The following is an 8,731-nucleotide window of genomic DNA, read 5'->3' as shown; positions in this document are numbered from 1 at the left end:
CCCATGTTCCAAGCCTGTTATGGAGCTTTGGCTTTGAAGATTTAGAATCTTTTATCAAGGTATTCCAACAATGTATCTCCTTTGGTTTTTAATGGAATGAATGTAGTGTGAAAAAAAAATATTAGCTTCAACCGCTAATTCTTTTACTTGTTTTTAAAGTATCGAGTTATAACTTTAATCACTCTCAAGTTAAAGACGATCACTTACTCGGCAAGGTTTAGCAAATAGTTGTGCCGAACACAGCGAATAAGGGAAGAATCAAAGTGATCAAAGATAAAGCCTGACAAATTCATATAAATCTTGCCTTCTTTGAGGTAAGATCAATCGGAGAGAGGTAGTATAATGTAAGCTCTTCAGGCGCATAGGCAAGGAGATCTAATGAAGCGTTATAAGTAAACCAACCATAAAGTTTGGGGACTAAACACAAACTCATAGACTTTTGTTTACCAAAGGGTGGTAGCTAGAGAGCATTCAACCAAATCTGGGAAGCTTATGTACAGACAATAAAAGCAAAACAGGTTAAGTGGCTACATGACCATATCAAAAGCTTTCGTTGTTTTTGTTTTCAGTGTGTACCACTCGATGGATTGCTGCTGTCTTGGGATGACGAGAACAAGCTGCTAAGCAGCCACGGGATTGAGAATTCAACCCCATCATCACCATCATCATCGCTGTCCTCTTCCTCCTCCTCCTCAGGGTGGTGACTTCCATCGCTATTCTCACTTCCTTCTTGGATGCTTGCAAAAGAAGAAGACTCACTTCCACCACCGTCACCATTTGGTTGTGTTCTTGCAGTCTCCGTCTTTGTCTCGTCCGAAGGTAACTCGTACCTACAAACCGGACAGGAACTATGAAGCTCGAGCCACGGGAGCAAGCATTCGCCGTGAAACTTGTGCTCACAAGGCATCTCTTTGGCTTCCACCCCAATCTCAAATTCATCCAAACAAACCGAACACTGCAGAGTAGGCTCCTGGATTTTGACGCTAGCCAAAGCCTCAACAGCTTCTTTTTGAGCAGGAGGTGTTCCGTATCTGTTGGGATCGTTATCTGTTAAACGCTGAAGCAGGGCTTCGAAGCCAGGACCGATGAAATACTCACTCAAAGAAGCACCAGAGACCACGATCAAGCTTCCTCTCTCTCTGTCACCATCACCATCACCATCAAGTAACTGCATAACGGAAACGGAACGTCTTGCCCTTCTCCTCCTGAGAATCTCTTGGAGCTGAGAATCCACATCGTTTCCAGATTCGGTTTGAGCATCTTCATCAACACTTTGGTTGCTTGTGAGGAGGGAAGATTCATTGATGACTTGCATCAAGATGGGAGCCAAGAGAGAACTGTTGTTTGCTCTGTGATCATCATCATGTTCCTCGGCCACCTCTTCGACAAAGCCACTAGCACAAAAGGGGCATTTGATCTCAGCTTCCATTAGTGGATCCACAGTTCGAGAACACATGTGGCACCAGTATGCAACTGCAACTGCACCTGCTTCTTCTTCTTCCATGGTTTGATTGATTGATTGATTCCTCCTGTTCATAATAGCCAAAACAAACACTCTCAGCCTTCAACCAAAATAGTGAATCTCGTTACAAGACGAATCTAACATCAATCGTCAGCTTTAGATATTTTCATGAACGAAGAAGGAGCAGCATCAAACCCTAGAACAAGTCTCCATGAAAAAAAACCATTTTTCAACGAAGAGATGAAGAATCTGCGTGGCAATGAGTCCAATAAAGCATAAAACTATGGAACAAATCATGCGAGAGAGAGCGATAAATGACAGAAAGTAAGCACCTAAGAACCCTTGGAATCTTCTTCGTCAAGAGCAGATGGAATCTCTGCTTTTTAAAGCTAATAAAACCCAAAGAAAGGGTTTAGGTTTTTGTGGGATTATATAGATAGAGAGAGAGGAAAGGAGGACAAGGCCGATAGGTTCCAGATCCTTCTTCTTGGATTTCTCCCTGTGTGGGGGTCTTTAATAAGCTGACTGATTAAATCAGAGTGGACTTTCCAATTAATTTAATCTAATTAGATCAGCTGACTGATTTGATTAGATGACTTTTCATATAAAGATGACTGCAATAAACTCATGTGTATTTTGGGTTTATTTTTTATTGGCTTCAATCCGCACGACTTTCTCGTGGGCTTTATTTTTTTGATATAGTTATTGTAGATGGGCTTACACGTTTATTTATTTATCAAGAGCATTACACTTTGCCAACGTTGCGAATTCGGATGGACACAAGAAGACTTCAGTGTTTCAGATGTTCCAATAAGTTTTAGAGTTTGTTGTAGAAACTCGAACAATGGGTGGTTCTAGTTTCAAGTCGGAGAGCAAACTCCAGTTATGAAAACCATGTCTAAACCTGATCATCTCCCAACATTCTTTCATACCATCTCTGCAACATGCAACCACAATCTTCTTCTTCATGCTCATGTGCGACCCACCAGACTGATGCTGGTTTATCAATATTTTTGGAATCTCAAGATCATCTACTTTACGATTCATATCAAACACACATGGACGAGACATCTCAATGTCAGAATCATCATACTCTCTATCCATTGCAACCAAAACAAATGTATCTCCATTTACACAAAAGAAAAAACCCGGAGAATCAATATGATGCATCAAAGTACACTTTCTGACTCTAATTCTAACCACAGACACCCCCACCCCCAAAAATAAATATTTCCATACAAAATAAATAATGAAAAAAGCAGGTAGGAACTATGCTTACTTGTCGTCTACATGTAGAGTCTCATCTTCTGGGAGGTGGTATATAATCTTCTTATCCTTTATAAATAACATGGAGATTATCTCATGTCTTCGAATCCTCTAACCTCAGCTAATGCGAAGCAGGCACTTCTTTGTTTAGATGCTAAAACAGCACCACCGTTCTTGAATGGAGTTTGCTCATAGTGATGATGAAGATATCACCTGTTGCTTCAACCCTTTCTCTTCCTACAAAGAAATAAAAGTCTTATTATATTGTGATATACGAGACAAGTAAAGGCCACATAAACAAACATGGAAAAATGTTGAAATTAATGGAGAGACTAACATCAATTGCATGCAATGATCTGGATCCGGGGGACTTAATCCGGGAGGCTTCTGCAGCAGATGGTGATCCATTGTACTCAGCTGAATAATGATTCACCTACAGAAGGATGAAAAACTTGGATTGACTGAGTGACTTCTTCAATTCTATCAGCTGAAACTTGCCATTATTAATTACTATGTAGACTGTGTTATGTTAGTATCCTAAGTTATCATTCACTACTAAACGCTCTTGTTCTTTGCATCGACCATAGAAGGACAAGAAGAATCATATTATAGCTTAATTGATCCCAGACTCGGTACAAAGCATTGCATCCACTACATAACACACACTACATAGTGCTTAGTAATGATAACTTATGATACTAACATAACACACACTACATAGTAATAGATAATGGGAAGTTTCAGCTGACAAAGCATTGAAGAATCATATAGCTTAATCAACTCAGTCTTATTATATTTCAATGCATCCACTACAGCTAAAACCGTTGAGAACAATAATCAAGAAACTCTTTCTACATGGATGACTAAAAAGAGAGTAGATAAACAAGAGTCACCTACCTGTGTTACCTTTGGTGAATTCAAATTGGATTGGGCCTCTGCGTCTTCAAAAAGAGAGGTGTAGTAGGCAGGGTCGTAGATAGAACCACCCAAGATCTCTTCAGCAGCACCTGAACACTGCCTGTCTATTATAGCAGGAGTCGGTGGATTCAAGAAGCTGTTCCGCAAATCAGAATCCGTTTCACGGGGAAGCGAAGAAGAAGTGTCGACAATAGAAGCTCCCAGCCTGTAAATCTGAAACCACAAGAGAGAGGAAGAGAGCCTCACAAAGAAGCCAATCATCTCCATGGCCATGGTCAGCCTCACTGAGAATATGTACAAGGTTCCATACGTCTCCACCGATATGCTCCTGCAATAAAATCGAATGTTATTATTGTCAATGTTAGTTAAGATTGATTCGAAAGAGGGATTATTACCAAATCTCTTCGGTGAAGAGGATGAACCACGAGATATCGAGGAGAAGAGCGCAGAAGAGGAGAACGGCGTAGGTGCGGCCGAGGCTTTGGCTGTTGCTTTCGATTGCCACAAGCGCGAATAACGCAATCGCTAAGTTGATCAGTAAGACGCCGTTGTATAATGCTCCTAGTGATCCGATTAGGGCGCAGCCAATCTGGAAAAAAACAATCACGAATCGATGAACCCTAGACTCGAACACAGATTCGAATCAACCACGAAGAGAGAGGAGAGAGGGGTGACCTGGATGTAAATGAGGAAGACGGCGAGAGATTGGAGCTTAACGTAGTCGCGAAGCCAAGGCTGTATTCGATCTCGCAGAGAACCACAAAGCATCATCAATCAATCTCGTCCCTTCATAAAAATAAATATCTACCAAGCTTCTGATATCGTAATGTTCCGGCGAGACAACCGCAGATCAACGGAGAGGGAGAGAGGAGAATCGACGGTGGAGGATTTTCGCGAGAGCTTTGTGTTGGAGGGATCACATCGAATCGAAGAAGATCAAAACAGGTGAAAGTATCTTCTCCCAGCCAGGAGATTAAAATTTTCTTCAAAAGTGAAAAATAAAAATAAAAATAAAAATCAAAGACACACTGGATTAACGAAGTCAAATCGGCTTTCACAATGATGAAAAAGCGCAGTTGTATGTAGTATAAGCCATGATCAAAGGCATGAGCCACGTGAGAGTTCAGTCAGCAAGGGTCCGCTGACATATAACTTTTTTTTTTTTTGTCACGGAAACTCTTATATTAAACTTAAATATTCAAAAAGATTAAACAACTACAACCGGAGGTAAACTCGACGGCCAAACGATAAACGAAAATTACTACAACAATATGAGTGATAGAGGTGTTAAAGGGGTGAAAATACCCATAAAGATGCTTCACTTGAGACCCTGAAACTGATGTTCCAAGAACATACTGAAGTCGGGATATGAAACCGACGATGAGGGGCCCTATTGAGAGGGTTTTGAAACGGTTGGCAGACACAAACACTGGTGATGACACACTCTCCTTTGCTTCAACTAAAAAATAATTGTCTTGGAACAGTGGAGGCTGAGCTCGTCCCGAGTTCTCAATGGAACTTTGTCGAAGATAAGGACTGATAGGCGGCAAGAACAGGTGAGTGACTCCAGAAACATAGCTAAAAGCCATAGAGAAAGGCCTCCTTTGCCTAGATTTGAATCTAATACTCATGAAACTTGGGCTAGGTGAACCCTGTACAACGTCACAGCTTGGGGCTAGGTGAACCCTGTACGAGACGAGACGACAAACCGTAGACCGGCATGATGCTTCAGATGAGGAGCGATGTCTCAATTTTATAACATCCGACATAGGGAAGTTCTTTGTGGGCCATGAATGAGTGGACTTTAGTAAAAGCCCTTCACAAACCAATAAATGGGCTAGGCCCAGCCAAAAACATATGTCGGAGAGTCCATAAGCTGTATCGGCGTTGAGATGCGACGGATGAGTGAAGCTAGCGGTGGAGTAGCAGCAGATCTCGGAAGGGAATGGAGTGACGAGGCGAGACGGCGGAGGTGGGGCGATGCTCTTGACGATATTCCATGAGAGGATGCGAACTGAGATCAAACTGAGAAAGTGAACTCCAATATTACCGTATTGGAATCCATAGCTCTCATCGAGACCTGAGCTAAACCGCAAGCCCATTACAAAACTTTGAAAGCTCACGTCAAGAGATCTGTTGGGATGAAGCTGTCTGAGGGAATATATGACCAGGGGTTCAAAAGGTTGAGATGGTGAAGAGACGTGATGGAGGAGAGGAGGCTCTGGCTGTACACCAAGCGGAGACTTCACGGTTCCGAGAAAATGAGCAGATCTGGTGGTTCTAGATCCGGTGCTCCTGTTCACTTTGAGAGGATGAGAGATGACGAGAGGATGAGCGGTGACGAGCGGAGGATGAGAGACGGCGACGGTGAAGCGATTCGTGGAAACCATTGCGTAAGAGACGACGAAGACACGAGAATTGAAGTTGGAGATGACGATGGAAAGAGCAGAGAGCGGTGAAGAGAAGCAGGCTGAGCAGAGGACCCAACGCCGGCGGCCAGGGGCACGACCGGCGTCGAGGAGGAACGGTTGCGGCGCGGCCTCGAAAATCGGGACAGAGAGCTTTTCTAGGGCGAACTTAAGCCACCCGCTGACAGATAACTACCTTTTAATTAAAAGAAATTGAGTACACAAACAAACCTTCGTTAATATAGATAACATACAAACTCCATAGAGCTAGACAAATGATTATTTCTAAATGAAGATCAGAGACTTTGCTCGCATGGCAATACTCATTTTAGCATAGTTACTTGTCTCATTTTCTCATCTGTGTGAAGGGCGCCGATGGCATTCCTGCTCTCCCATGTTGCCACCAAAGCCTCTGAGAACCACCTACCTGTATTGCCATTGAGTTTTGTTTTGTGTTTTGCTTCAAATAGAAATATTCTTTTGTACCAAATGGAGTTAAAAAGGTCTAATCCTAGCAGCCACAAAAAATTTGGTATTCGGTTTACATAACATGGAGAAGCATGTCATCGCTCGTTGCCAAAAAAGATATGGCGAAGACAGGAATTTTAGTCCATGCAGAACACTAGGAACTCCCTCAAGTGCCGACATTAGGAGCACGAGTCGACAATGGTTGTCCATACGAGTATCTCCACTGACCACAAGCCTCGCATTTCTCCAGATTCACCTCGTTTTCAAGAGTGCAGAACTTGCATGACCAGACTTTGTGCTTCATCTCTCTTTCCTTTGGCTTTGCCGCAGTGCATAGCTCGCATATCGGAGCCAACAACTGCTCCAGAATAAACAAGACAGTAAATAAATTCTACGGAATAGATAGCAGGAAGCTTCAATTTTCAATTCGAAAAAACAAACAATCTCAGAGGAATAATATTATTTACAAGACTCACTCACCGGGTTCAATAAGGTGCATTCTGCACACTCCCACATTGCAGTTTCTTCTCTGCCTTGATTTTCATTGCAACTGGTGGATGGTGAAGTTTCTGATGATTTCATAACACCAGATATTGGTTCATCTTTGGAGGAAGACGAAGGACCTTGATCACCAGCTGGGTTGCAACTTCTTTTACTACATCTACTACTTTCAGAAGCTTCTTCCTCTGTTAAATCAATGACATCTGATCCCCAGGAAGATGGAGGGCATGATGAACTGGTAGCATTTGAGCAGCTACTGCTTCTTTTTGCTGACCTTACCGAAACAACAGGTTCCGCACATGCGTCACTATAATTCTCTTGGTCTTCTAAAGCCTCTGCGGATTGGGAACCACACCAGATGTCATCAAGGAAGCGCCTTTCAGCAGCCATTGCAGCAGCCTGGATTGGGGTAAGATCTGACATAATGCTGCTATCACCACCAAGGCGTTGAGGTCCTGAGGGTAACAAATTACCCGCACGCACTCTCTTTTCAGCTGCTTTAGCTGCTGTTGCACGAAGAGAAGAGAGGGTAGGCTGACGAGAAAACCCACCCAAGCGCTTGCCAGGAACATCAAAGCCTTGGCCTGACCCTGTGATACCCTTTGACATCAACTCCTCACATTCCTGAGACAATGGACAAAATTAGTAATGCAGCAGCAGCAAGTAAAATCTAATTGTCATTTTCCTTTCAAAAAAGGCATATGACTATCCCCTACATAAGAATCACAATTCCACCAATTTGATTTTATCACAAATAAGGCAGAGTGGTGCAGCTACCATGGGCTTAGAACAATGATACTAGAATTCAACAAAGAGAACATCCTACCATTACAAAAAAAAAACATCAAACATGAGATTAAGCAAAGGAAAGGACCTTTCGAAGTTCATCCCAAAGCTTATAAAAACTAGCATTGTGAGGACCATGAGCATTGTGGCAAAGCTCGTGGAGCATAGTGTCAAGGATCTCGTGATAGGACAAGAAATCTCCATCGTTGTTTACCCTCCGAAGCCTCAGTTTCACTTGAACGCCCCTATTTACATTCACCCCCAAAAGCCTTGGATTCGTTGGGCTGCAATTTCGAAATCAACAACAAGAACATCAGATGATTAAAAGAGGAAAGAGATGCCTTTTACCAGAATTCGGAGAGAAGCTTGACACGCCATTTGCGTCGAGTCATAATAGGCTGAACCTGATTCGCCACTTTCTCCAGAATCTTCCTCGCCTCATCTTCCCTCGCTTTCTTCTTCAGGGCTTTAATCTCCCACACCTTATTATTGTTCAATTCCCCCAAATTCATCCCCCACAAATTCTTCTGGGGACAAAACCTAAGATTCGATTAAAAATTCTCAACTTTTGTCGGAATCGGAGGAGACCCAGAAGCAGAAGCAGAAGCAGTAAAGACCCTCAAAAGTGATTTCAAATGCGGCTCTTCTGGATATCTCTATTTCTCGTCTCTCTCTCGAATTTTCACGAGTAGAAGAAGAAGAAGAAGAAGAAGAAGAGTCTTTGTTGGCGCGGGATCACATCGAATCGAATCGAATCGAACAAAGAGCAAAACAGGAACATATATATTTTCGGAGAAAACTAAATATCTCTTTAACCCTAAATTAAATTAAATTATAACCAAGGGGACACACTGGAATAAATGTTTCCTGGAATAACGCCTCTCTCTCTCTCTCTCTCTCTCTCTCTCTCTCTCTCTCTCTC

General features: G+C 42.5%; 3 protein-coding genes across 6 annotated transcripts; all 3 read right to left on the bottom strand.

Annotated features, from left to right (window-relative positions):
• Window positions 1–345: 345 nt before the first annotated feature.
• LOC103832581 (E3 ubiquitin-protein ligase SIRP1) lies at window positions 346–1,984 on the bottom strand. 2 transcript variants are annotated; one of them, XM_009108623.3, is made up of 2 exons: window positions 1,795–1,984; window positions 346–1,529 (listed from the first exon to the last, which is right to left on the bottom strand). In XM_009108623.3, the coding sequence occupies exon 2, from the start codon at window positions 1,502–1,504 to the stop codon at window positions 566–568; it is 939 nt and encodes a 312-aa protein (XP_009106871.1). In that variant the 5' UTR covers window positions 1,505–1,529; window positions 1,795–1,984; the 3' UTR covers window positions 346–565. The 2 variants fall into 2 exon arrangements, with proteins under 2 accessions (XP_009106871.1, XP_033132307.1); XM_033276416.1 differs by having other exon boundaries at window positions 346–1,539; window positions 1,797–1,984.
• A 552-nt stretch (window positions 1,985–2,536) lies between these two features.
• LOC103832580 lies at window positions 2,537–4,758 on the bottom strand. 2 transcript variants are annotated; one of them, XM_009108621.3, is made up of 5 exons: window positions 4,322–4,758; window positions 4,042–4,235; window positions 3,626–3,974; window positions 3,066–3,161; window positions 2,537–2,965 (listed from the first exon to the last, which is right to left on the bottom strand). In XM_009108621.3, exons 1-5 carry the CDS (start codon window positions 4,415–4,417, stop codon window positions 2,918–2,920), a joined length of 783 nt encoding a protein of 260 aa, XP_009106869.1. In that variant the 5' UTR covers window positions 4,418–4,758; the 3' UTR covers window positions 2,537–2,917. The 2 variants fall into 2 exon arrangements, with proteins under 2 accessions (XP_009106869.1, XP_009106870.1); XM_009108622.3 differs by having other exon boundaries at window positions 3,635–3,974.
• Window positions 4,759–6,270: 1,512 nt separating this feature from the next.
• LOC103832579 lies at window positions 6,271–8,700 on the bottom strand. 2 transcript variants are annotated; one of them, XM_009108618.3, is made up of 4 exons: window positions 8,158–8,700; window positions 7,898–8,093; window positions 7,003–7,647; window positions 6,271–6,880 (listed from the first exon to the last, which is right to left on the bottom strand). In XM_009108618.3, exons 1-4 carry the CDS (start codon window positions 8,319–8,321, stop codon window positions 6,689–6,691), a joined length of 1,197 nt encoding a protein of 398 aa, XP_009106866.2. In that variant the 5' UTR covers window positions 8,322–8,700; the 3' UTR covers window positions 6,271–6,688. The 2 variants fall into 2 exon arrangements, with proteins under 2 accessions (XP_009106866.2, XP_009106867.2); XM_009108619.3 differs by having other exon boundaries at window positions 7,898–8,054.
• Between the last annotated feature and the right edge of the window lie 31 nt (window positions 8,701–8,731).

This window comes from Brassica rapa, chromosome A08, assembly GCF_000309985.2.
Source record: "Brassica rapa cultivar Chiifu-401-42 chromosome A08, CAAS_Brap_v3.01, whole genome shotgun sequence".
Lineage (NCBI taxonomy): Eukaryota > Viridiplantae > Streptophyta > Magnoliopsida > Brassicales > Brassicaceae > Brassica > Brassica rapa.
The sequence above is the reverse complement of the archived record's forward strand: the minus strand, read 5'-3'. Positions and strand labels throughout refer to the sequence as shown.

What these genes read in the sequence shown, in the direction of transcription:
- LOC103832581 (XM_033276416.1), bottom strand. Translation starts at nt 1,537, where the DNA reads ATGAACAGGAGGAATCAATCAATCAATCAAACCATGGAAGAAGAAGAA.
- LOC103832580 (XM_009108621.3), bottom strand. Translation starts at nt 4,417, where the DNA reads ATGATGCTTTGTGGTTCTCTGCGAGATCGAATACAGCCTTGGCTTCGC. An exon ending in TCTTCCTCATTTACATCCAG is followed by an intron (nt 4,236 to 4,321) that starts GTCACCCCTCTC and finishes GTTTTTTTCCAG; the next exon opens with ATTGGCTGCGCCCTAATCGG. An exon ending in CTCTTCACCGAAGAGATTTG is followed by an intron (nt 3,975 to 4,041) that starts GTAATAATCCCT and finishes ATTTTATTGCAG; the next exon opens with GAGCATATCGGTGGAGACGT.
- LOC103832579 (XM_009108618.3), bottom strand. Translation starts at nt 8,321, where the DNA reads ATGAATTTGGGGGAATTGAACAATAATAAGGTGTGGGAGATTAAAGCC. An exon ending in AAGCTTCTCTCCGAATTCTG is followed by an intron (nt 8,094 to 8,157) that starts GTAAAAGGCATC and finishes TCGAAATTGCAG; the next exon opens with CCCAACGAATCCAAGGCTTT. An exon ending in AATGCACCTTATTGAACCCG is followed by an intron (nt 6,881 to 7,002) that starts GTGAGTGAGTCT and finishes ATTCTGGAGCAG; the next exon opens with TTGTTGGCTCCGATATGCGA.